The sequence below is a fragment of the Sorex araneus genome, chromosome 1 (genome assembly GCF_027595985.1).
Source record: "Sorex araneus isolate mSorAra2 chromosome 1, mSorAra2.pri, whole genome shotgun sequence".
NCBI classification, from domain to species: Eukaryota; Metazoa; Chordata; class Mammalia; order Eulipotyphla; family Soricidae; genus Sorex; species Sorex araneus.
Genome location: NC_073302.1, coordinates 45,630,626 through 45,657,876, shown reverse-complemented (window position 1 = coordinate 45,657,876; position 27,251 = coordinate 45,630,626). Strand labels below are relative to the sequence as shown.

The window sequence follows — 27,251 nt, the reverse complement described above, 5'->3', positions numbered from 1 at the left end:
AAAGTTCAAAGATATTTTATTCAAAATTCTCCATCTAAAGATATGTAACAGTGTTTACACATGCTTTAATAACTTATTTCACTGTACAACTTGTATGCTACATAATACAATAAACCAGTTAAAGAAAACTGTCAGCCCACACTGTGATGTAAAAAGCACTGAGTAAGGAGTCCCAAAGACGGCATAAATGTTTTCATTCCAGAGCCTCAGTCATTTGATTCAGTGTGTCTAAGTCTAAAAGTCAAGAAGTGTCACAGCTTATTTGGTGATGTGAAAGGTTATAGGGATTTTTGTTTGGTTTTGTTTCTGTTTTCAGGCCATACCAGTGGTGTTCATTCAGGGCTGTTCATCCCTCCTGGTCTGCACCTAGGGGTCACTCGCAGATGGCTCAGGGGACCATATGTGGGGCCAGGGATAGAACCCTGGTCAGCTGCATGCAAGGTAAGCACTTTACTAGCTGTACTATGTCTCTAACCTTGGTTCAAGAAATTTTTAAGAATAGACAGTTTCTAGCTAAATTTGGTGGCCAAGGGCTCTGGGGCTGTCCCTCTTATCCCTTTTATAAATGTCTTTTTCCTTTATCTTACTTCCACTGATGTAAATTACAAATAATTTTTATGCTGTTTGCATGACTATATCCACACATAGATTATATTCTAGCACAGAATCACATTCACCAGTTATTTCATAGCTAGAAAAATGGCTCAAACATATTACAGAAACAAAAGAAACAGACCACTTGATTTTGTAAAGGTAGCACCAAGTAAAACTACATGTCTGTGAAGTTTCTCTGCTCTTCCTTAAATGATGCAAAAAGCCATGGCAACAAAGCAGGCAGAAATGTAAGAAAGTATGACACCATTCTCTGTTCAGGAAATTTTCTTTTTTCGTATATTCTAACATAGTTAGCATGTGCTCTAAAAAATTTAGTAACTTCAGAGTTCCTTGTGATTGCCAACTCAAGGTGAGACCACAAGTAGAAAACAAGATGAAAGTGATGGACTAGCAAAATCTGAACTTATTCCAGGTAATTATATTTTCCAAGAGGGGGAAAAAAAGGCACAGGAGGCACAAATTTCAATTTGGTTCAAAAACAATTAATTTGATTTTAGAAATTGGCAACAACTACTAAAACATAAAATCCAATTTCCTCTATTTTCTTTGATAGAGCACAATGAATAAACAATATGCCCACTGTGGTTCATCATAATAGGGAATATACATATCACAATCACAGACATTTCCAAAGACTGATACGGTGGGCAAAGCCCATGAAGAAGAATCTAATACTTTTAATTAAGCATTCTTCACCAAAGACTTATTTCTGAAGCTTAACCATTGAATTAATTTCTTTCCTTTTATGATGGGAACTGAAGTTACTGAGATGCTCTAATTTTCGCTTGACTGTAAAAGCATTAGAGTAATCCCATAAACCGAGAAACACCAAGAGATAGAAAGCCAGCCAGTATTATTTAGTGAAAGCTAATCCAGATTTCACTTTGGTGCATGTAAACCATACGTTTCCAAAAAAAAAAAAAAAGTTACAGTAGTTATGGTCATATGGTCAGTTTATATTTAATGATTACATATTTAAAAGAGTGATAATTTTTTGTAATTGTAAACATAAGTATGTATCCCAAGAAAAGCATATCAAAGAAAAGATGCACCCCTTGTAACGATGCATCTGATGCCATTTTCCAGACTTCTTGTGACAACTGTAGTGTACCTAGCTTTAACTGCCATGGCTGATCATGACTCTAGGGGTATGACCTGAGGGAATAGTTCCCATATATACCACTGAGCTACTTTAGCCGCAATCAGGATTGCAATAAAATATAGCAAAGTCACACCTTTAAAAAGTCATCAGAACATCTCGCTCTTGTACACTAGTATAGAAAGGTCTTCCAAAGATAAATGAGTGTAGTCCAGGTTTAATCTTCTCAGCTAGAGCCATTATTATGTTAAGATCGCCCTCTGCTGTTAAATCAAGGTCTATCTTCAGGTTCCTCAGAGATTTAAAGGGCTTCTTCCCCTTCTGCCTATAATGAAAAAGAAAAAAAAATGTCCCAAGGCCACACAAGAATTAACCATGTACAGAGATTTTCTATCCATTTAGCAGTTTTACGTACGTATCATCTTCTATGTATTTTATTAGCGTCAAGGCTTTTCTGTGAAGGATAAGTAGAAACTGTGCCAGGAAAGTACTCCTGAGAGATAATCCAGGCTTCAGATGAAAAATCTGTAGGAAAATGAAAGGTCTTAATAAATAAACTTCTCCCATTCAAATTTATGCATTATCTTTTGTGTGTCTGTGTGTGTATTGTATGTGTGTGTTTGTTTTTTGGGTCCTCACCTGGTGATGCTCTGAGTCTACTCCTGGCTCTAGTGCCCAAATTAGGGCTTGAACCTGGACCTGGATTTGAACCTGAACCTGGGCTTGCCTCATATAAAGCATGTACTCAGACCACGGAGCTATTGCTCTGGCACCTTACAGCACTTTCCTATCACAGTAATGGAAGGAACATCCAAAAGAGCAGTTCTCAGCATGTCCACTGACGCCCCCTGTCACAATCCAGTGGAAGTACTGGGCCTGAAAGCAGTGACAATTCTATTTCACCTTTAATAATGGACTCATATTTACATTCTGTCTCAGAATATATTGATATTTATTTTTATTGCTAAGAGTCATGGTGACGTTACTTCCAAGTGCTCCATGTTTTTCTGTCGACACCTTAATCTTCACATACATTGATAAACCCAGAAGTTGAACCTCATACAAATTATTTTGAGATATATTACTCTTGTGCTATGGGGGAAGAGGAGAGCGTACATACAATGTGGTTGAGGATTTTATTTCAACTTGAGAAGTGTGGAATTACGTAACCATGAATTGTCCTTGAACTTTACAAGAGGTCACAGACCACACGGACTTCAATACAAAATTTGTAGTCAACATAAGGATCTCATTTCAAATCTACATTTATGACGGTGCTCTCTGGCATTATCCCCAGAATGATGTCATGACAAAGTTCTGCTATAATAAGAAATAAGTCCCATATAATTTTCTTCAGATGTTTAATGATGTAATTTTTTTCAAAGAAATGAGACAATAAAGAAACTATCATTTAAACAGACAATACTTGATTTTAAAAACTCTGTGGCTCCATTGAGGTGAATTCACATCTTCCCATCCCAAAGCCACCCTTGATATATAGGTTAATGTTAAGAATTAAAAAAAAATTGTGAAATGCAATGTGCCTAATTATTAAAGTATAGGCCACTATCCATCTATAATTAAAAATAATAATTAAGCACTTTAGAAGGACCAGGGATACTACACTACATATCTACACTATTTCATGTGTGTGCATGCACATGCTTATATACGAATAGGAGAATATATTGGAAAAAAGAACATAACATATGATTTGTTATTACAATCTCAGGCTTAACATTTACCTGATCCAGGAAGGCTTTTACTAGAGTGTCTCTGTGTAAAACATCTTGAAATATATTCCTGTGCAAGAAAAGGAAACAGTGCAAATGTTGAAATGGCTATACAGTGCTACTTTCTACAATCAGCTCGTATCAGTCATAAATCAAATACTTTAAAATGAGGTATCATATCTAAATGTTTTTATAATGATCAGAAATATGCATTTAGAAATATGTATTTTCACATAAGGTTGTATCTACATATTACTGGAGTTTGTCAGGACACTATGTAATGATTTTTATATAAGCAATCTTAAGAAGGTTATGTAGGTATCTAATCAAACTATTGCTTAATGCTGAACATATTAAGAAGTTAATAAATATAATCACCATGTCAAAAGAACCAAGACCAAAATAACAGGGCCAGAGAGAGGACAGTGGGGAAGGTTCTTGCCTTGCATGTGGCTGACCTAGGTTCAATCCCCAGAATCTCATATGGTCCCCATCGCACAGCAGAAGTGACTCAGTGCAGAGCCAGGGTTAAGCCCTGAACACAGCCAAAAAAATACTCAACAACACACATCACTACATCAAAACCAAAAAAAATCAATTAAAAAAAATTAATCTTTTAAATTGAAAAAGTGAAAGGATCTGGCGATGTGGCTCAGTGGAGAGCATCTGCCACATATATTTGAGTTCTTGTGTTTGATCCACAGTACTGCGAGGGAGGGGGGGAGATTTGAAAGTAAAATTTAAAAGAGTTACATAAAAGTCTAACTTGTGTTAGTTATTATACATAAACAAGTTGTAATAAGCAGTTTAGGAAGAAAAAAAGGATAGAGCTCAAAAACAATAGAATGGAGGGGCCGAAGTGTAGGGTGCTTGCCTTGCATGTGGCTGACCTGAGTTCAATTCCTTTGCACCAAATATGGTCCCTGGAGGGGCTGGAGCGATAGCACAGGGGGTAGGGCATTTGCCTTGCACTCGGCCGACCCGGGTTCGATTCCCAGCATCCCACATGGTCCCCTGAGCACCGTCAGAGGTAATTCCTGAGTGCATGAGCCAGGAGTAACCCCTGTGCATTGCCAGGTATGAACCAAAAAAGAAAAGAAAAAAAAAAACCAAAACAAGTATGGTCCCTGGAGCCCTGTTAGGAGTAATCCTTGAGCACAGGGCCAGGAGTAAGCCTGGAGCACTGCCAGATGAGGCCTCCAAATCAAAAAACCAAACCAAAACAAAAGACAAAAAAAAAAAAACCCAAACAAACCAACAACTAGAAGTCAAAAACATTGGAGCAGAATTACAGACCCACTTGGATGATAATCTGCAATGTTGGGACCACTGGTTTGCATCAACAAGGCTATCATCTGGCAAAAAGAAAAGAAAAAAGAAAAACTGGGGGAGGGCCCAGGGATATGGCTCAGTGGGGACATGGCTCACCTCGAGGTTGAGGGCCCGCCCATACCACCACGCGTGATCCCTGGCATGAATCCTGTGATCCTGGGCACACTGCAGCCGAGTGAGCCTCGGGCATGATTGCAGCAGCACAAGAGTAAACAAATGCTTGATTCATCAAATGTCTCTTTAAGCACTGTTCTAGCACTGTTTTTTTTTTTTTTTTTGCTTTTTGGGTCACACCCAGCAATGCTCAGGGGTTACTCCTGGCTCTGCAACTCAGGAATCACTCCTGGCGGTGTACAGGGGACCATCTGGGTTGCTGGGGATCGAACCTGGGTCAGCTGAGTGCAAGGCAAACGCCCTACCTACTGTGCTATGGCTCCAGCCCACTTCTTTGCTTTTAAATCCAAACTTGCTTTACTGGTAAAAGTGCAATTGTGCATGACTGCTTGACAGAAATGTCCAAAGACGGGGCATGACATACAAATCGGGCGTGAAACTTTCGTCGGTGTAAATGATCGTCTCCTGAGCCATGTCTTCTTCTGACGTGGCTCTCCAGAACGCCGTCAGCTCTGATCTCATGTATCTGCGCTGGTTATAGATGTGCTCGTGACAGGGCGGCATCTGCTTGACTGTGTTGACATCCACGTCGATGTGTGTGGTGGGATAGGGGGCGTACATGACTTGCCGGAAGGGTAGGACGAAGCTTCCAGTTGAGTCCTGTCATGATAAAAGAAAATGCTTCCTCCTCACGCGTGGAAATGTACAAAGAATTATTTTTCCAATAGAAAAACAAAACGGGTTTTGATTAGCAAATCCATCTCTAGAAATTTACCCTAGGAAATTAATCCTGATAGTGTGCAGCTTTAGCAACAGGACTATCCACTATTGGGCTGATTTTGATAGCAAACCTGAAAAGAAAACCTAAACAGACAAATAGAGAATTAGGCTATGTTTTTGAGGAGAGGGCAGGAGATAGGAAAAAAATACATACAGACAAAAAAGAAAAATGACCAGAAAGATATATGCCAAATATTACTAATGCTTATTCACTGGACTATTAGATTTTCCTCTTGATTATTAATATGCTTTTAAATTTTAATGGATAATTTATGATATGCAAAAAAATACCTTGTTTATAGATATAGTCAGTCAGGTAGCCAGTTGTTATGAAACAAGTACTTATCATAAGGCATTATGCCATATACTATAAACAGAAGACGAAAACTAATTTTAACTTTTTGCTTTTACAATGTGTTAATCTTTTTTTTTTTAAATTTTTAATGAATCACCATGAGGTACAATTACAGACTTACAAACTTTTGTGCTTATGTTTCAGTCATATAATGATCGAGTACCCATCCCTCCACCAGTGCTCATTCTCCACCACCAATGTTCCCAGTATCCCTCCTGCCACCTCCTATCACCTCCCCCTCCCCCTATCTCTATGGCAGGCACATTCCCTTTCAAGTCTCTCTCTCCTTTTGGTCATTATGGTTTGCAATACAGCTAGTAAGTGGCCATCATGTTCAATCTATAGTCTACTTTCAGCACTCAACTCCCATCCTGAGCGACCCCTCCAAGCATCCTTTACTTGGTGGTCCCTTTTCTATCTGAGCTACCTTTTCCCCCAGCATGTGAGGCCAGCTCCTAAGCCATTGTTAATAATGTTTATAAGTAAGCCTTTCCCTATATATAATAGCTTCTGTGAAAAGATTTCCAGAAGTCGAAATACTATGTTAAGTCTTAGATCTCTTAATATATGTCTTGATATATGTCTAAGTATTTTTTGGAAGGCTATACAATTTATACTTGTACGGGAAACTCCTAATATATTTTTTCTGTTAAATTATAGTTTCAGATTTTTCTCATTGCATCTGGCAGAGTTTCCTTTCAAGGATAAAAGTACATAGTTAAAAGGAGTGATGTTGAAGAAATAAAAGCACTAAGTATTATATCTTTGATAGGAAGAAGTTTTAATGTTCATATTTGCACAGTTCAAATAAGAAGTGAGTTTTTCTCTACCAGCTTTTATATTGAAATATATTATTCTGAGCTCAGAGTACAGTTTTAAAACTGCAGAAGCTGAACATAATTTTTATTTGCCATTTCAAATATTTTTTCATTTTACCATGCTTGCATTCTCAAGAGAGTATTGACTAAGAAAACCATATAATGATGAGGCAAGCTACTTCTTTGACTATAATTGAAACACTAGTAATAGATCCAATACAGTCACAGTCACTTCACTGTCTTCTCCCTAATTCTTGAAAACTGATTTGCATGGATCTGTTTTTGTTTTTGTTTTTTGGGTTACACCCAGCATTGCATAGGGGTTACTCCTGGCTCATGCAGTCAGGAATTACTCCTGGCGGTGCTGGGGGAACCATATGGGATGCTGAGAATTGATCCCGGGTCGGCCGCATGCAAGGCAAACACCCTACCCGATGTGCTATCACTCCAGCCCCTGCATGGATCTGTTTTTGACCTTTGAAAAAGACTTAAATAAAAGAAAATCGTGAACTGATTTTTTTTCTAAAGTTGTCTAAATTACTCAAATTCTGTACCTTGTGTTTGGTTTCTTCTGGGATACTCAGGGCTCAGTGCTCAGGAGGTCCTCCAAGCAATGAGGAACTGGCAGTGCCTGGAGTTGGATGGGACCTCTAGCATTCAAGCACCTTAAGTTTTTGTTGTTGTTTTGCTTACATTTTTATTTTACTTTTTAAATTTTTAAAAAAATCATTTATTCGTTCTGATATTTGGGCCACACCCAGCCATGCTCAGGGGTTACTCCTAGCTCTGCACTCAGGGATCACTCCTAGCGGCGCTTGGGTGACCATACTGGATGCTGAGGATCGAACCTGGGTGGGCTGTGTACAAGGCAAACTCCCTGCCCTGCCCGCTGTACTGTAACCCGGTCGATCTCTTGCTTACGTTTTTCACTTCCTCTCTCATTTCACTGAACAAAGACGGGAGCTAACCACAGACCAAGGTTCAACAGGGACGGGCAGTTGTTGGCTTTTTGCTCTAGTTACACTCAAACTCCGTGTCCCCAACTTCAGGCATGGTAGCTACTCTTGCTTGATGCCCCTTTGGAGGTTCAGCCCTGGGCACATTTGGCATGGTTCAGAAGGCAGCAGGAGCAGCACCTAATTTTGGAGGAGGTGCATTTGCAGTCTTTACACTTGCAGGCCCCAGCACATATGCAGGCACCCCCAGTGTCACAGGAACACTTAGGATCCCTTTTGCAGTCCAAATATGTGTATTTGGGGCCGGAGCGAAGTATAGTGGGGAGGGCATTTGCCTCGCACACGGCCGACCCGGGTTCGATCCCCAGAATCCCATATGGTCCCCCAAGCACTGCCAGGAGTAATTCCTGAGTGCAGAATCAGGAGTAACCCCTGAGCATCGCTGGGTATGGCCCAAAAAGAAAAAAATACCAAAAAACCCCCGAATATGTGTATTTATGAATATACTACATAAACTGTAGCACTGTCGTCCCATTGTTCATCGATTTGCTTGAGTGGGCACCAGTAACGTCTCCATTGTGAGACTTGTTACTGTTTTTGGCATATCAAATATGCCACGGGGAGCTTCCCAGGATCTGCCATGTGGGTGGGATATCCCAATACATATACTATAAAATAATAACTTAAGAATTCAAATCTTTTTGGTAAAATAAAGGTTTTCTAAAAGCATGTATTTAAGAAAAGGATGCTGTGGCTGACCCAGGTTCGATCCCCAGCATCCCATAAGGTTCCCTGAGCCTGCCAGGACTGCTCCCGTAAAGAAAGAAAGAAAGAAGGGAAAAAAATAAAGATCCTGAGGCCAAACAGGCAGATATACAAAACCAAAGAAAGCTACTCTGCATATTTCATTGAAACAAACGATATGGCATATGATGTTTTGCTCAGGCACTTGAAAGAAAATTGGCCCTTAGATATAAAAATGAGATGCATTAAATAATTCAAAATATATTTAATTTAATGAAATAGGTTTTCATTAAACATTCAAAATATATTTATAAGACACATCACAATGATGTTTAAAACTGGTTTCATTTTTGATGAATGAAAATGTACCTTTAGTAGACCTTGTACAAAAAGTCCCGACTCATATTTAAATGATGATTCTGCTTCACATAATCTGGAACATTTTCTCTCTGTTGGAGTCAGAAAAAGGCATAGTGTTTTCACTATCTGTAAAAAGAGAAGATTTTAGTGTGAAAATATGAAGTTAAAGGCCACTGGTTTACTTATGAAAGAAATTTGAATAAAAACTTTACTCATGGGACTGGAGAGAGGGATAATAAAGTTATTTACTTGCATGCTGCTGACCCAGGCTCTAGCCTGGGTACCCCACATAGTACTCTATGTTCTGCTAGGAGTGAGCCCTGAGCACAGAGAAAGGAGTAAAGCCCTGACCACTTTCAGGTGTGGCCCTCAAGCCAAAACCAAACAAAACCTTTAATTATTATTGTCTATAAAATATAACCTAAAAAATTGTATTCCTGGGGCTGGAGAGATAGCACAGCGGGTAGGGCGTTTGCCTTGCACGAGGCCGACCCGGGTTCAAATCCCAGCATCCCATATGGTCCCCTGAGCACGGACAGGGGTAATTCCTGAGTGCAGAGCCAGGAGTAACCCCTGTGCATCGCCAGGTGTGACCCAAAAAGCAAAAAAAAAAAAAAAAAGAAATTGTATTCCTTAGTCAACTTGAATAGTCTGCAGGACAGACGTTCCTTAATATAAGGATTCTGAGGTCAATGTATTTCCTGGAGGCCAGTTAGTTTATTGTACATATCTTAAAGCCTGCAACACTGAGTACATATTCTAACCTTCTGGGTGTGTGACACAGATCTTTCTCAAACTCAAGGTGAACTTTTTACTTCAGGAATTAAGAGGCTAGGGAAATAATGACACAACATAATTATTGATTGCTATTTTCATCCAGCAAGTGCTTTTCAGTCAAGCATTTTAGAACAAGAAAAAAAATGCAGTTAGTTAGCAACGGGATGACAGTGGCAGTGACAGTGACAGTACAGTTAGAATTTCAACTTTCATTCCATAGTAGCACTGTTGCACTGTCATCCCGTTGTTCATCTATTTGCTCAAGCAGGCACCAGTAACGTCTCCAGTGTGAGACTTGTTGTTACTGTTTTTGGCATATCGAATACGCCATGGTAGCTTGCCAGGCTCTGCCGTGTGGGCGGGATACTCTCGGTAGCTTGCCTGGCTCTCCGAGACGGATGGAGGAATTGAACCTGGGTCAGCCGTGTGTAAGGCAAACACCCTACCTGACGTTATATCGCTCCAGCCCATAGTAGTAGAGGTGAAATCCTATTGTAATAAATAGCATAGACTGCCCACATTCTTCAACATAATGAGAATTCCATCAAGGTCGATTTAAAATACATAAACCATTGGTTGGTATTTAGAAATTTCAACTTCTAACTAAATTTGCTCTGTAGTTCTATTAGGAAAAATAAAAGCCATGCAATATTAGAATTCACATACTATTTAGTCTTTATGTTAAAACAGCAGTTTTTATTCTAGAGGGGTATCCACTTTTTCTTTAAGTTAAAAAATATAAAAGGGCAGATGATGAGGATGTGGGATTTAAAAAAAAAAAGAAAGAAAGAAAAACATGTTTAGAAACAGAATTCCAACCATGGAGCCTTTTCACCTCCAAGAGAAACTGAGAATTTCCTTGTTCGACCTTAAGACCTCAGGGAATATCCATAGAAAAGTCACCTTCCTGGGGTTTAGTGACACTCAGATAGAGTGTCACTAAAAGCAATATTCTAAGACAGGTACACAAATCTCTTATAAATGGCTGCATAAATGTAATTTTGGCAACTTGAGGCTTATGTACATATAAAGAGCATTTCATTAAAGGAAACAACAAGATTATCAGTATATAGTTAAACTAATCACTCATAAAATATTTCCTGCACAGAACTTTAAATATGAGTAGGTCGACCTCAGTTTCCCCCTCCTCCCCCATTTTGGGGCTATTCCCAGCAGTGCTCAGGGCTTACTCCTGGCTCTGTATTCAGGGATCACTCCTCAGTGTGTTCAGGGGACCATATGCAGTTCTGGGATTGAAACAGGGCTGGTAGCATGTAAGGGAAGTGCTCAAACCCTATACTATCTCTGGCCCTAGAAAATGAATCGGTTTATTGAAATTGGTTGATGCATACACTTATCTCTAATTAAAGTTTACTGAAAAAAGTAAACAAAATTCCTTAGTTTATTAACTGTCCGGAAACATTAAAAGTATTTTGATTTTTTTGGGGGGGGGTTGTTTTAATTTTTTTTTTATTGACTCACATGAGATATAGTTACAAGCATTCATGTTTGAGTTACAATCACACAATGATCAAACACCCATCCCTCCACCAGTGCACATTCCCCACCACCAATATCCCCAGTATATCCCCCTTTCCCACCGTCTCCCTGCCTCCATGGCAGACAATATTCCCCATACTCTCTCTCTACTTTTGAGCATAATGGCTTGTAATGCAGATACTGAGAGGTTATCATGTTTGGTCCCTTATCTACTTTCGGTACATATCTCCCATCCTGACCGATTTCTCCAACCATCATTTTCTTAATGATCTCTTCTCTATTCCAGCTGCCTTCTCCCCGCCCACTCATGAGGCAGGCTTCCAACTATGGAGTGAATCTTCCTGACCCTTATATCTACTGTCCTTGGATGTTGGTCTCGTGTTATGTTATTTTATATTCCACAAATGAGTTCGGTCCTTCCATATCTGTCCCTCTCTTTCTGACTCATTTCACATAGCATGATACGCCCCCATGTCTATCCAGTTATAAGAAAATTCCATGACTTCATCTTTCCTAACAGTTGCATAGTATTCTATTGTGTAGATGTACCAAAGTTTCTTTAACCAGTTGTCTGTTCTCGGGCACTTGGGTTGTTTCCAGATTTTGGCTACTGTGAATAGTGCTGCAGTGAACATATAGGTACAGATGTCATTTCTACTGTACCCTTGGGACATATTTCCAGAAGTGGTATTGTAGGGTCATATGGAAGCTCAATTTCTAGTTTTTGAAGGACTGTCCATATTGTTTTCCAAAAAGGCTGGACCAGTCAGCATTCTGGGTGTTGGGGGAGGAACTGTTGCAAAGGTGACTCCAAAGGTGACTCTGGGCATTGAACCCAGAGCTTGTACTATTATCACCTGAATCCCAGCGATGACTGCCCTCCCCCCCATTAATTCTTGTTCATTCATGTAATGCTGACGTAAATGGTCACAAGCATTACTGAATAGAGTAACCTCTGTTGAACACTTAATAGCAAGAGGTTCTTAAAATGGATAGATAAGGGAAAACTAGGTCATGAAATAAATTTGAATTATTAGATAAAATTCATTTGGAATTAGTACACAGCTTTTTGGTTTATTAAGTGGAACATCAAAATTACAAAAAAATAAGTCAGTAACAAAAATCTATTTTTGGAAAGCTTCAATTCTACCATTTCATCCAGATTAAAATAAAATTATGAGCTAAAAAAAATCAAAACTAGAAGATAAGTATGCTTTTAAATATATGATTTTAACATACACTAATACAACTTACACTAAATTTTGAGACAAGTTTTTATACTGCACTATGTGTAATTACATAATTTGTTATATTTATAATATGAGTAAATATACATTATTTATAATACAAATTAGAATATATAATAAGACATAATAGTCCCCTTTGTATTTTTGTTTGTGTTTTATTTTGTTTTGGGGCCACACCTGACTCTCAGGGTTTACTTCTGGCTTTGCACTCAGGGATTACTCCTGGTGGTGCTCAGGGGACCATGTGGGTCCCAGGTCAGAGGCAAGCAAGACAAGTGCCCTACCCATCAAACAATCTTTCCAGCCCCAGTAGCCCCCTTTGATCTGAGTGGGATACATTCTAAGACCCCCTGGAGATATCTGAAACTGTGGATAGTACTGAACCATATATGTTCACATTCTAATTTTTTCTATAGGTATGTGCCTAATGATAAATTAGGCACAATAAAAGATTAACAACACAATGCAGAACAACACAAAGCCGAAATATATACTATAATCAAAGTTATGTGAACATGGTCTCTGTCTCACTCAAAATATCTTGTTGCACCTAAGATTTTCAGAACAAGGTTCGGTACAGTAACTGAAACCATGAAAAGTCAGACTGCAGATGAGTCTCAAAATAAATAAATAAGGATAGTGGTTGTCAAAAAAAATTCTTACTTAATACATAAATATTCTATGTATTTGATCTTTTCACTTGTTTCTGGCACAGAGTTCCTAAAACCTCCAGGATCCTGAAGAACAAAGGGGACTTTCATCATCTTAATGAGGTAGCTTCTGGGCCCCATTTAAGAATGGGGGGTGGTTGTAAGAATAGTGAACCATGTAATTAGAGGGTAGGGCCTTTCATTCCCACCCTTCCACTCTATGCTTCGCTGGGGAGGAAAGAAAGGCTGGAAGTTTAACTGGATAGCAATGATCAATAATTGAATCATCATCTATATGAAGAAGCTCCCATGAATAGCGAAAACACATGGTTCAGAGAGCTTTTAGGGTAAAGATGTGGAGATACAAGGAAAATTTGGAGAGAGCAAGGATACTATAACTTCTTTCCCCATATTTTGCTCTACACATCCCTTCCATCTTTTCCTATATGATAACTTCATTCCTACTAAGCCAGCAATCAAGTAAATAAACAGTTTCCTAACTTCTGTGGGTTGCCCCGGCAAATTAACACCTAGGAGGGGGTTATGGAAACTGTCAGCAAGGGAGAGGAATGTGAAAGTGGTTGTGACAGGTGGGGTGAAATATCACAAGACTAATCCCTTAGATCTGCAGCCCTCTCAAGAGAGATGTGCAAATCAGATTTGCAAGGAAAGGCAGGATACCCTGTAGCTGTCCAAGGTATTGGTGGTGGTATGGGGTCTTATCTCTCAAACTCACACTGGATTTGGGCTAGAGAGGGTGCATTACAAGAGGTAATGCACCTGATTTGCATGCAGGCGATCTTTGACATGGCGTATGAGCCCCTGGCCCCAAGCAACACCACGGGTCACTGCTCAGCAGAGAGCTGGGAATTTCCCCCTTAGCACCACTGGGTATAGTCCAAAAAATAAGTGGGGGGAATAAGAAGTTATTCAAAAAATTTCTTCTTACTCATTGATTAATTATCAAACTGGAACTGACAAACACCTTCAATTTAGTTCAAACCAATTTATTAGTGTCACAGTAACTTTGGTCAGATTTATACTTATATTGTATCCTTATTCTGTCAGATGATCTGGATTGCAACCTAATCTTTAAACTATAATTTGTGATAACCATGTTATGCTAACAGAATTAACAAGTTTAATTATTTTTTAATTATAAGGCAAATTACCTTATTTACTTTCTCTGCGCTGCTACCTACGACGACAGAACAGCCACAGGTTTGCAAGTGTGAGCTAATGGCACTATAAATTGAAGAAAAAAAATTGAAAATTTTAGTTGTACAGTTCCCCAAACCAAAATAATAAATGAAGACAAAAAAAAATCCAAGTACTTTAGAAACTTAGAATAGTTTTCCATGATAAACAATAATGCTATAAGTATAATGCTAGCTGCTATTTCTATAGAATTTTATACTTTCCAGATGCCTTCTTTAGAGATTCTCTCATTTGAGTCTTAACATCTAGTATTAAAATATCACCATTTTATAGTGACAGAAACTGAGTTGCTGAGAGAGTAAACTATATGAAGTCAAATGACATTAAAAATAAGTTATGAATAATTAGTAGTGAGTAGAATCAAGGCTAATTCTATATCTTATTCAATCAATATAAACTTCCTAGTTAAACACACTCCTTTTTCTTTTTTATTTGAATCACTGTGAGATACAGTTACAAAGCTTTCAAGTTTGAGTTTCAGTCATGCAATGGTCAAACACCCATTTCTCCACCAGTGCACATTTTCTACCACCAATGTCCCCAGTATGCCTCCCACCCCACAACCCTTCCTTTGCCTCTAAGGCAGACAATTTCCCCCATAGTCTCTCTCTACTTTTGGGCATTATGGTTTGCAATACAGATACTGTGAGGCTATCACATTTGGTCCTTTATCTACTCAGCAGACCTCTCCCATCTCGAACTATCCTTCCAACCATCATTGACTTAGTGATCCCTTCTCTATTCCAGCTGCCTTCTTCCCCAGCTCATGAGGCAGGCTACCAATGATGGAGCAATATTCCTGGCCCTGTCTCTACTGTCCTTGGGTGTCAGTCTCATATTATGTTATTTTATATTCCACAAATGAGTGCAGTCATTCTATGCCTGTCCCTTTCTTTCTGACTTATTTTGCTTAGCATGATACTCTCCATGACCATCTACTTATAAGCAAATTTCATGACTTCATCGTTCCTAACAGCTGCATAATATTCCATTGTGTAGATGTACCAAAGTTTCTTTAACCAGTCTCGGACACTCAGGTTGTTTCCAGATTCTGGTTATTGTGCTGCAGTTCTGCAATGAATATACAGGTGCAGATGTCATTTCTACTGTTTTGGTTTTTCTTTATTTTTTTTTTCTTCTTTTTGGGTCATACCCGGCAATGCACAGGAGTTACTCCTGGCTTTGAACCCAGGAATTACTCCTGGTGGTGCTCAGGGGACCATATGGGATGCTGGGAATCAAACCCGGGTTGGCCGTGTGCAAGACAAATGCCCTACCCGCTGTGCTATTGCTCCAGGCCCACTACTGTGCTTTTTTTGTACCCTCAGGATATATCCCCAGAAGGCTAAACACACTCCTGTCTCTGAGATTCTGTCCTGAACCTAGAGAAAAAAGACTTCAGGGTTAGAAGATAATACAACGTTTAGGGTACAGGTCGAGCATGTGATAGACTCAGGTTCAATTCCTGGCAACACATAGCTGGGTACAACCCTGGAAGTCACTGAGCTATGGGGTGTACAGCTATGGGGTGTACAGCACTGTCACAAGGTGTACCAGGTGTTCCTGGCACCATGGGGTCTAAATAACATTATATCCTCAGGCCCTTGCAATTAAACCACTGGCGCAGGTGGCTTCCATTCACCTGTGGGCTTCCCTCTTTCCCTGTCCTACGCCTCCTGAGCACTTTCTACAGACCTAATTAAAAAAATTTTTTTTAAAGGAAAAGCTTGCAAAATGTTTACATGAAAGAACTGTTAGTGATCCTTTCACTCATTAAATAAATAAATAAATAAATAAATACGAATGCTACTCTGCAAATGTCAAGAAACACTCAAGAAGTAAATGAGGCTACAGCTGTCAAGAGGGCTCTTGCTTAGCATCTGGGATTTAGCACAGGCACCTGATAAATAGTGACTACCATTATTGTCATTTTTTTCTGAGAAGAAATGCAAGTAGAAAATATTAACAATTAGCTATGTGCTTTTCCATGCCAGATTCTGTTTTAAAAGGGTTTATTTCGGCTCTAGGGAGACAATGGGTAGGGCACTTGCCTTGCACAAGGCCAACCCACCATTCAACCTCCGCCTACAGCCCTTATGGTCCCCCAAGCACAATCAGAATTGATTCCTGAGTGCAGACCCAGGAGTAACATGTGAACATCTCTGGGTATGTCCCCAAAGCAAACAACAAAAAAAAGAAAAACAACAACAAAAGAAGTGTTTAACTCCAATTTACCTCACTGAATGAGTATAACACTCTTACGAAATGGGCCCTATTATTAGACCCATTTTACAAATAAAGAATGTAGGTTCAGAGATCAGGTAGCTTACCAGGGCTATACCAAGTATGATTTTAGGAAGTCTGATTTTATTTTTTATTTTATTTTTTTTTCTTTTGCTTTTTGGGTCACACCCGGCAATGCACAGGGGTCACTCCTGGCTCATGCACTCAGGAATCACCCCTGGCGGTGCTCAGGGGACCATATGGGATGCTGGGATTCGAACCCGGGTCGGCCACGTGCAAGGCAAACGCCCTACCCGCTGTGCTATCGCTCCAGCCCCCGGAAGTCTGATTTTAAAATCCACACTCTTTTAAATATTAAAATCTGTACTAGAAGAAAAAGTACAAATCTGAATAATTTTCTTCTCTAGCCTAAATGATATAATCTGAGTACTTTGAAAGAATCCTTGCAGTTTCAGCTATAATGAGAAGTGAAACAAGAAACTAGAACCAAAAATGAGACCAAAGTTCCTTGCCTGAACAATATAAAAACTCAGCATATCTAAATATTTACAGAGTTAAGTCAAGATAATATATATATCTCGGAAATATAATACAAAGTTAAGCAAAAGTCGAAAGACAGAATGTTGTCGCGGAATAATCTGGGTTGGTATTCTGTTTTTTTCTTCCTCCAAATCTGATCATCAGTGAGCATAGAATCATATCTACTTTATGCCACTTTAAAGAAAAGAAACATAGTTCTTACTTGAGAAGAAAGCCTTCATGACAGCTGTCACCAATATCATCATCATTGAGGACTGTATCAGCTATCTGAAATGCACCAAGAGAAAAAAGAGAGAATAAAAAAAAAAAATCAAGGCTCTTAAGGCACAAGTTTTCTAAAGTTGAGCTTCAATATACATTGCCTTCATTTCTGAGCATCAAAAATGCCCATAAAACAAGATCTGTGCACTCTCATGTAATATGTACTAAACATGCAATAAATATGTAATAAAGTATAATGAACCGTTGAACACAGGAGAAAGCGGTCAGTCAGGTTAAACAACAATTTTTACAAGAACAATTTCATTTCCTTTTCAGACTTGCCAGAGTCAAGAGAAATTTTTTCTTTGCTGTATTTACTTTAGTTACAGTGGCTTACAAAGTTCATAACATAGCTTCAGGAATAAGAGACAAATCTTTAATTAAGAGTAAATTAAATTAAATTAATTAAATTAATTTAAATCTTTTAAAATTTAGATTAAGAGTTAGAAAGCAATAAATATAGTTTTCTAAATATACATAGAATTCAATTCAAAATATTCCCAACAATTAAGGAAAGTTAGTGAATATAAGTGTACTTCCATTAAGAGCCAATGATTTGTACAGTCTTATTATAAAAAATAAAACATTAAGTGCTGCTTACTTTTTAAAATCTTTCATTTTTCCCACTTTTATGGAAATGATAAAATCATAATTATCATGAATAAAGACTTTCTTTGGACATAGAATTCCAATTTTTAAGTATGTTCATTAGAGAGTACCTAATAATTTATGAGTAGTAACATGTAACAAAAGACATAATACTAATATGAGGATATTTAAAAAATACAGAACATTACCATAAATCAAGGGAACTGATAAAGAATACCATTTCTCCAATTCAATAATATAAGAACTTACATCTATTTCTTCAGGAACACTATGTGATTTCATAGATGAAAGCAATTCCATTACAGGAATTACTTCTCCGGTAAGCATTGGAATAATACTCTGACCCTATGGGAAAAAATTTGCAAAATGAGGTGAAGAAAACTATGTAACAATATGTGTAACAAGCCACTCAATAAAGAATTAAAAAACTGAAAACAAATAATAACAATCATTGAAAAAAAACTTGATAATTTGTTCAAACACAGCCCTGAGTTTATGACTCTGAACATTTCTGGAGGATTTACCAGTTATTTAAAGCTCATTTTCATTCATCTATGAGCGATTTTCTTAGTCAGAATCAAACCACTGATACATCTTTTACTATTACTTGCAATAATTAAATCATGATGCCAAATTTAGAAGGGCTCCCATTTTTTAAGCAGAAATATAAACACCTGTTAATTCGGTCTCGTCCCTGATAAACTGATTGTTATGGCTGCAGAAGGATCACAAGTCTATGGGGCTGCCCAAGAACTGTTAAAAGTCAAAGTCTGGGCCGACATGTGATCCCGGGGGCCGCACGTGTGCAGCCTCTCTGCAGCTGCACGAGCATGACTCCAGAGGCCAGCTAAACTACTTTTGGTATGGGCAGCTCATTGCAGAATGTCTCCAGACTGAGAACTAAGCCTCGGCCCCATGTGTGCCCAGGAGGGGAAGGTATTTCTCTCTCTGGCCTTTTTCCTTGCCGGGGGTGAAGGGTGTGGCGACCCCCATATTATGAGGACCACAGCTGAGAGTTACAAGCTTGCAATGGTCCAATATCTGGAAGAAGTTTCCCTGGACTCAGTTGCTAAAATATAGAAATCCAAAACCGTGCGGCCGCAAGCGACCTCATATCTCTTCACAACAGGTCTAACTCTAGTGGGGAACTTCTAACAATAATAGTGAGGTTTTTTTTTTGAAATATTGAATGTAACCAAAGTAAAGAGAAAGTAAAGTGAAATTTAGCAGTTTGGGGGGGGGGCAGGATGGGAGATGTACTGGGTTTTTGGTGTTGGTTTTTTTTTTGGTGGTGGAATATGGGCACTGGTGAAAGGATGGTTGTTTCAGCATTGCATAACTGAGACTTAAACTTGAAAGCATTGTGATTTTCCACATGGTGATTCAACAAAATAAAAAAATTTAAAAATTAAAAAAAAAAGTCAAAGTCTGTGTCTGTTTTGAAGAATCAACTTTAACTTCCACCTTCTTTGAAGAAAGAATAAAATCCTTCAAATTATTATTATTATTCTTTGAAGTAAAACAGATTTTATTTGGAGGTTTTGAAGGAAAGGAGGAAGAGAAAGTGGGAGAGGGTGGAGAGTAATGTGCTCAAGAGAAAACCCGGGCTTCTCCAGGGGCGGAGAGAGCCTCTATACACCTCCCAGCATTAGACAGGTAAGCAGGAAAGTCCCCATCTCGAGAGAGGAGATGCGGGCAATACAAGTGCTCGGGCACCACATGTGCTTGGCTACTTGGACACAAGCCACACATGGGCTCTGGCAGCATGTTGAAGGTAGCAAAATAGTTATTTGTAGATGCAATGACTCTTACCCTTTAACTGTTTTAGGACTGAGATAGGAACACTTTTATCCAGTTTAGTCCTTATATTTCCATAAAGGTTCTGTTCATTCCCAGGCTCATTCTGTCAAACTATTTTGTCTTGAAGGTCTTAAAAATGTTATGTTCTCTCTTATACATACATATGCCTTTAGTTTAATACTTGGTAGTATGTGATATGCACCTTACCTGATCCTCCATTCTCTCTGTGCCTTCTAAAATAATCTTCTGGACGTTTTCTTGCCTTTCCTAAGAGAAAATTAATTAAACTTAAGGAAAAATAAGACCTCCTATTATATTATTTATTTTTTCACAACACAAATGGTAAGAATGTTTGGTTTAATTTAGTCTAATTTGTGCTGCTTTTCATGAAAAAGTACTTCCTACTTGAGGACACACAAAAAAAGGATGTGGCAGGAAACTCAACAAATCCATGCCCTCAGAAATAAATCCAAATAAAATATTTTTTCCCGCAGTTAAAAAATATAGTTTAGCCAAAAACAGTCATTAGAACACATATGATTTCACAAAAGAAATGAATATTGTACTTTTCAAATTAAATAAGACCAAGTTGACTCTGGAGAATATAGAACTTCCTGATTTTAAATGATTTTCATAGACATGAGAGGAGGCACACCTGCAAACACACACAACAAAACCTTTTTCTTCTTTTTTTGTTTTTTTTTTGGGTACACCCGGCTGTGCTCAGGGCTTACTTACTCTGTGCTCAGTGTGATCACCCCTGGCAGGCTACGGGGACCACATGACATGCCAAGGACCAGGCTGGCCACATGCAAGACAATGCCCTACCCATTGTATTATGTCTCCAGCCCTGGGAAAAAATATTCCAGAGCTGAAAAATACTGTAAATATTTTTCAGTATTTACCACTGAACCAGGGATGTGGTTCAGTGGTAAAGTGTCTGCCTTGCATGACTGAGACCACAAGTTTGACTCCTGACCCCATCCCATGACACTGAACTCAATCACCAATCACTGGCACTACTGATGCAACAGCTGGTACCATAACACGTCTCACATTTGGTGTACTACCACCAAGTATGTGTGAGCACCCCAGCTAAAGTGTACAGAGTGTACAGCCTACATTCATTGGAAGAATAACAATGGGAAGGAAAGGCAGAATGCTCTTTCACTAAGATGCTCTTTTCTCTCTTCATATGGTAAAAGCCTTACAAAATTAATAATCCTTCCATTTCCAGGTTAGTATTAAACAGCAAAGTGAAATTAAATTTGTTCTTCTGAGATGGCAAAGCTATGTGAAAACAGATATGCCACAATCCAGTGAACTATCGGACTTAGGGCTACCAATAATTCCCTCTAGCTCAATTAGCAAAATTAAAAGGAAGGATTCAGCCTCCTCCTTTTCTTTCCTCACAAATTTGGAAATCCGACAAAGAAGTGAAGGGGGCCAAAGACAACATGAGAGCAATTATTCATGAAATCATTGTTTTGAATTATTTTAAATTATTTTAATTGGTAGTTAAAACCAGGGTTATGGCAAACTAAAAAACAAAAACCAAAACCAAAAACCAAAAAGGTGAGTCAGAACGTTTTCATGGCAAATCCAGACTCTAAAATTTAATATGATTCCCTTTCTTTAAACTTTACCTTTTCATTTGTAATGTGGAATTTGTACATTCCGTGGTTATGAAAATACTAACATCAGACTCGATCAATCGAGTCACTCAACAGGATAGATAATATAACAATTATCTAATAGCTAATAGGTTGAAAAATAACTAGTGTTAACTGGTATATAATTTCTAAACATTAGATTGCTGCATTAAACTCTAATGGCAAAGTTGACATGAGTAAAAAGCTCAAAAGTCACTCACCTTATGCATCCATATCCTTCCTTTCCGGATAATATGTGTTAACCTGTCAACACATACTCTGTGAAGCGGGAGATAGAAGCTAAGTTCCGTCTGTGGAAGTATAATTGACAGTCCATATGTGCTTCTATCCCCATTCCAGTTGCCATCGAAGATTAACGAAACAATAATGACTCCTTTTTCAGACAAGACAAAAAACTTTACATCTATAGCCCCACTCTCTGCATTTCGGAGGATTTCTCCATTGAGGGTATGATTGGCCAGAAATGTTATTTCTCCATCGCTGAGAAGTACCTGTTCAGTCTTTGGAGCCCAAATGTGCCTGACCCTAGGACCAAGAATATTGTCCCAGTACGCAAAGGTGGCTGCTAATAAAGGAGATTCACCACTTAAAGCAATCTCTGTCTTGGCAACAGCTGGCGATGGTGGCGGACAGAGAGTCGACATCACTGCAGCCCAAGTGTCACATTATCAGAATGCTTCATGCGTACCTAAGGGACATAGAAAATCCAATGGTTATTTTCAGCATTTTTATAAGTAATGAGCAAAAGCTCAAATGTGGGCCAGGGAGAAAGCACAGGGACGACATCCCTGGCACCATAGGGCACCCCTGGAGCACAGCTGGGGCTAGTCCAGGAGGCCCGTGAGCACTGCGAGAGCGGCCTGGGTGCAGGGCTCAAGCAGCACTGCATTCTGAGGCCTTCACCATCGCTACTGGACATACAGGACCATCTGACTTGGCTGGCAGAGTGTCACTGGAGTGGTCCCTGGACCTCTCCTTTGGAAGGGCTGGGGTCAGAGAAGGTGATTCAAAAGATGGAAAAGAAAAAATACAACAGCCTTGAGTCATAACAAATAATGAACAAACAGTTCATTAATTTTTAGGTTTCTGAGTACTATCTGGAAGTGCTCAGAGGACCGTCTGATGCATGCAAAGCAAGTACTTTCCCTACTTTAATTATCATCTTTCTGGTCACCTTACTCTTCATGGACTTTGATTATTAGGTACATAGACCAACACGAATGTTTTCAATGACAGTGAAATAAGCAAAAATAAATATGTTTAATATATTGCTCAAGAAAGTAGTAGAACATTTTTTTCTGCTGAAGATTTATATTAATAGCTAAAATAAAAAAGCTTCAGTTATTTATTTAGAACATGCCAAGTATAAAATAACAGGATGGATCCTGATCAAGCCTATTAATTTACTGAGAAAACAGAGAAGGCAACTACAAGGTCACAGGATCGTGCCAGAATAGGTCTTTTAATACACTCAAATGCATCATTGTAAAGGTGTACGTTATATATATTAGTGTAAAAAAATCATTTTCCTAATGTAAAAATTGAGCATTAAATAGAAAGACTATATATGGAAAAAAATGATAATTTTTTGGTTTTGTTCTTGGGCCATGCCCGACAATATTCCTGGCTCTATGCTCAGGAATTACTCCTGGTAGTGCTCAGGGGACCATATGCAGTGCTGGGGGCTAAATCCTGGTATAATATGCATGCAAGGCAAATGTCCTACCCACTGTACAATCACTCCAGCCCCAAGACAATCTAAACAGGTTTAAAATTATAGGCTCAATTCCTCCTTATGGCAAAAGATAGCAATTAGTGAATCAACTACAATATTCTTATCTGTGCTTGTATGATTACTTTGGGAACAACACTTGCTCTGTAACTAAACTCATGCCAAAGTAAATCCTTCTATTAAAATAAATTTAATCTACATCTTGTCAAGAGAATTCAGAGACAGATGAAAAGCAGCAACTTCTATTTTTAGAGTATTGTATGAGTACTTGTATCACAGATGTTAAGAACAGGGATTCAGAGTTTGGCAAAAACAATTACAGTAAGTACACAGAGAAAACATTTAGCAGAGGGTTTTGGGGGATTTTTTTGGACAGGGATTGGGGTGGGATGGAAGGGAGTGCCTCCCAAATAGTGCTCAGAAGGTCCCAGGGCTCTGCCTATGATTCTCAATTCTCTGGCTGGTGTTTCAGCTTAAAGGACTACAAATGGGATGCTACTGGGGAAACTGAGGTGCCAGAGATACCGGAGCCACCTCTATAGCTCTGGGGAACCTCTAGAACCTCTAGAGCTGCACCCAGTAACATTTGGGGGACCATGTGGTACTGGAATCAAATGCAATCAAGAGCAAGGTAGGCAAGTGTCCTAACACTGTATCATACCCCTGAACCCTGGAGAACAATATGGAGTGTTGGTGATGGATCCCCTGGGTCAGCTTGCAAGGCAAGTGCCCTACCCGCTGGACTCTCTGACTCAACACAGAGGTCTTGAGTATGTAATTTTTATTTCAGAAATTCATTCTTATTTATTTTAAATAAGATATTCACGTTTACTTTTTAAGATGTCACATCAACTTAATGGTCTTACGAGACTACACTGATCACAGCCATGTAGCTTGTTTTAAAATAGCCATGTTTGGGATACAACTTCAATAGTCAGTTTACAAAGACAGAATAAAGACATGTAATTGGAGTTGAAACTGTAACGAAGCTACCTGACATCATAAATAAGAGCAAACTGCAGACCAAGGAGATGCAGTAAGAAAAAACACAGTCATAAAAATTTATTGCAGAATATTTTCCTTTGTTCTTCCCTTTTGGATAAGAGCAAAATAATCATAAAAGTAAAATTGTAACTTAAACATCTATTTCATCACTACATTGCATTTCCGAATACTGAATTGCATCCTAGTGCAAAATCTGGTTGGATTATGGAAAACTTTTACCTGGCTATGAAAATCAAACTATTACAAACCATTAATTACATTGAATCCAACTGCTAGTACCATTAGGAAGAAGATAAAAGACAGAACTGATGCAATGTAAAGACGTAACTTGAAAAATGAATGTCTCACACACACACACACACACATACACAGAGAGAGTGAGAGCGAGTGAGAGATCAGAGAGAGAGACAGAGAGAGAGAGAGGGAGATGGACAGAGACACAGAGAGAGTCAGAGACAGACAGAGAAACAGATTGAGAAGAGTTGTTTTAGGATTTTTCTACCAAGCAAAAAAATCCATACACAGAAATGTAGCTGAAAAGAAATCACTTTGAAATCAATATTCTTGCCTTTTTATCTACATATCTTGTTTACATGTAGTGCTGGCTACTCCGGTGGATTATTAACATTAGCCTTAAGAGTTCTAAGGAAGATAGGACTCAAACTGGGTAACAAAGCATAGAGATGAGCGACAGTACAGAAGGTAAGGTGCTTGCCTTGCAAGTACCCCATCCAGGTTCAATCCTCACCACCCCATAATGTTCCCCAGTATGCAACAACAGGAGTGATCCCTGAGCACAGAGCCAGGAGTAAACCCTGAGCACCACCAAGTATGGCCCTAAAATCAAAACAAACGGAACCCCAAATTGGGTAACATATTTTTCCATTCCTATGAACAAAGAACAAGGTTCACAAGAATAAACGTTCAGGAAATAATCCAATATTTGGATCCAATAATCCGAACATAAATGATCATCTCTTAAAAATTATCAAGTGGTAGGTTTGAAGCCTCGCTATTTCTCAAATCTTTGCTAAAAATGACCAACGCTTTCCTGGTGTTTAGAAAAGAAATTGATGCAACTGCTGTTGCAAATCAGTATTTTATCTTCACACACATTTTATCGCCGCCCATATTTTCTAATCATGCTTTCTGTTTGGGTCCTAGGCCAGCCCTCCTTCCAAAACAGAAGCTTTCTAAAATTTTCTAAAACTTCCTAAACTTTCTAAACTGTCTCCCGACAAGACTCAGAGATAAAGTTCATGTTTGCTATCAGGTTGTGTCTCAGAGACCCAAATCTTTCCAGAGGCTGGTAGGCTTTAAAAACTCATTAATTAACATGGGTCCCAATAGCAGGAGTAAAAGGGGGGAGGGGAGGTCTTCATTAAAAAAAAAAAAATCTGGACAGGTACAGAAACTGTCTTTTTTATGGAAAAGAAAAGATTTTAGTCTGTACAGAACTGTAGTGGTTTGGTACATAATCTGCAACGTGCTCTGTAATTTCTCTTATTTTCTTTCACTTGTTTGCAGAGCACAGCTATTATGAGTTGCTTTTTTTTTCTTTCTTTAAAAAAAAAAATAGATTCAGGGTTTTCTTAGAGAGGCCGAGTTTGGCCCGGCTACTGGCAAGAGTGTCAAGGCTGGCAAAGAGTGTAAGGCCATCATACTTCAAGTTTTCTGCCTGATGGTAACATTAATATCCCATGTATTATACACTCTTGCTTCTGCGATGGTCATTTATGCTAGAAAGCTGTTAAGGCTTAGAAAGATCATCTCTCCGTGCCCCGTCGCAGGGGCATAAGTGGAAAGTCATGGCATCAGTCAGTACTGTGGTCCCTTGCTCCGCCTCGTACCGTACGTAAGGGATGGAAACAGCCCCTTAACGTGAAATTTACCCACTGGTCCGGACTTTTGCTCTGGAAAGCCTGCCAGTCTCGACGGGAGAAGGGCCAGCTCTCTTGGCCAAGGGCTCCACCTCCCTCCATCTCCTTAATACAGACGGCCTGCTATGTCCACGGGGCCCAGCCCGGGTCTGTGTGGACACAAGCGGACGGGGAGTAAGTGCACCTCGTCGTGCCACTGCTACGACCACGCGAGGGATGCCAACGATCACTTCCTTTACGTGTGTGTATATCCTCTGGGCTGCGAAGCAAGCAACAAGACAACCCAGTTCAGACTGGCTGCGCAATTTTTGGAGGCGATCAGAAACCCTTAGAAACTTCTACCGAAAATCTCCAGGGGGTGCAGCAGGTCGGCAGCTCCCACACCACAGCGCGAAATCCTTTCCTAGCGAGCCGGGCAGGGCCGACGCAGCGCGCGCCTTCTGCCCTCTTGGCTCTTGCTCCGGGCCAGGCCTCTGGGCGCGCGAGGCTCCTTTCCCAGGAGCTACTGGCGCAGAGGGTCCCAGGAGACCCTCGTAGCCTCACGAAAGGGAGCCCCAGGCTTTGGGGGGCAGCGCGGGGAGAAAGCCGGGAGCAGGCCGGACTCCCATCCCGGAGTCTCTGCACCCCCCGCTGCGGAGAAGCCGGGGGCCCGGATGCACCGACTTGTGGGAGTGGAAAACCCGGAGCACGGCGTCCATCAGGGAAAAAGAGAGAAACAGAATGGACGCAGCGAGCCTTGGCTAGAAGCTTCGCCGCTGCCCCCGCGCGGCCCCAGTCCCCGAACCCCAAACAGCCGCTCGCCAGCCGGCTCCTCACTCACCCACTCGCCACCGCCTGCGCCCCAGCAGCCGCGGGCACCGGGACAGCAACCGCCGGCCCCGCCCCAGCCCCGCCCAGCCGCGACCGGGACCACGCCCACCCCGGGCCCAGGCCCCGCCCAAGACCGCTCAGGCTCGGCCCGATCCCCGCCCAGGACTCGCTCTAACCCCGCCCAGACCCCCTTACTCCCGCTCTAGCCCCGCCCCAGCCCCGCCTCCGAGCCCCGCCCCTCACGCGCGTCCAAATCTCGGGTGCGCACCAGCTTCACGTACGTTTCCCAACTTGTTCTTCTTCTGTTTGCATTTCACCGCGTTTCCCTCCTCTACCCTCAGCGAATACTGTGATAGCGAGGTGAGGGAGGACAGGAAATCCCCCAACACGATTTCCCAA

At 39.9% G+C, this 27,251-nt stretch overlaps 2 protein-coding genes across 4 annotated transcripts; both read right to left on the bottom strand.

Moving 5' to 3' along the window:
• C9orf72 (C9orf72-SMCR8 complex subunit) lies at window positions 1-27,251 on the bottom strand. 3 transcript variants are annotated; one of them, XM_055121146.1, is made up of 11 exons: window positions 27,134-27,251; window positions 21,626-22,113; window positions 19,960-20,019; window positions 18,202-18,297; window positions 17,285-17,349; window positions 14,253-14,325; window positions 8,916-9,032; window positions 5,318-5,553; window positions 3,460-3,517; window positions 2,130-2,239; window positions 1-2,039 (listed from the first exon to the last, which is right to left on the bottom strand). In XM_055121146.1, the coding sequence occupies exons 2-11, from the start codon at window positions 22,067-22,069 to the stop codon at window positions 1,853-1,855; spliced, it is 1,446 nt and encodes a 481-aa protein (XP_054977121.1). In that variant the 5' UTR covers window positions 22,070-22,113; window positions 27,134-27,251; the 3' UTR covers window positions 1-1,852. The 3 variants fall into 3 exon arrangements, with proteins under 3 accessions (XP_054977121.1, XP_054977118.1, XP_054977120.1); XM_055121143.1 differs by lacking the exon at window positions 27,134-27,251 and adding an exon at window positions 26,863-26,939; XM_055121145.1 differs by lacking the exon at window positions 27,134-27,251 and adding an exon at window positions 26,055-26,272.
• LOC129400815 (metallothionein-1-like) lies at window positions 7,714-8,337 on the bottom strand. Its single transcript, XM_055123818.1, has 2 exons — window positions 8,310-8,337; window positions 7,714-8,151 (listed from the first exon to the last, which is right to left on the bottom strand). Exons 1-2 carry the CDS (start codon window positions 8,335-8,337, stop codon window positions 7,934-7,936), a joined length of 246 nt encoding a protein of 81 aa, XP_054979793.1. The 3' UTR covers window positions 7,714-7,933.

What these genes read in the sequence shown, in the direction of transcription:
- LOC129400815 (XM_055123818.1), bottom strand. Translation starts at nt 8,337, where the DNA reads ATGGGACGACAGTGCTACAGTTTATGTA. An exon ending in ACAGTGCTACAGTTTATGTA is followed by an intron (nt 8,152 to 8,309) that starts GTATATTCATAA and finishes TCGAACCCGGGT; the next exon opens with CGGCCGTGTGCGAGGCAAAT.
- C9orf72 (XM_055121146.1), bottom strand. Translation starts at nt 22,069, where the DNA reads ATGTCGACTCTCTGTCCGCCACCATCGCCAGCTGTTGCCAAGACAGAG. An exon ending in CATGAAGGCTTTCTTCTCAA is followed by an intron (nt 14,326 to 17,284) that starts GTAAGAACTATG and finishes TTCAATTTATAG; the next exon opens with TGCCATTAGCTCACACTTGC. An exon ending in GAAAGTTTCACGCCCGATTT is followed by an intron (nt 3,518 to 5,317) that starts GTATGTCATGCC and finishes TTTCTTGCACAG; the next exon opens with GAATATATTTCAAGATGTTT.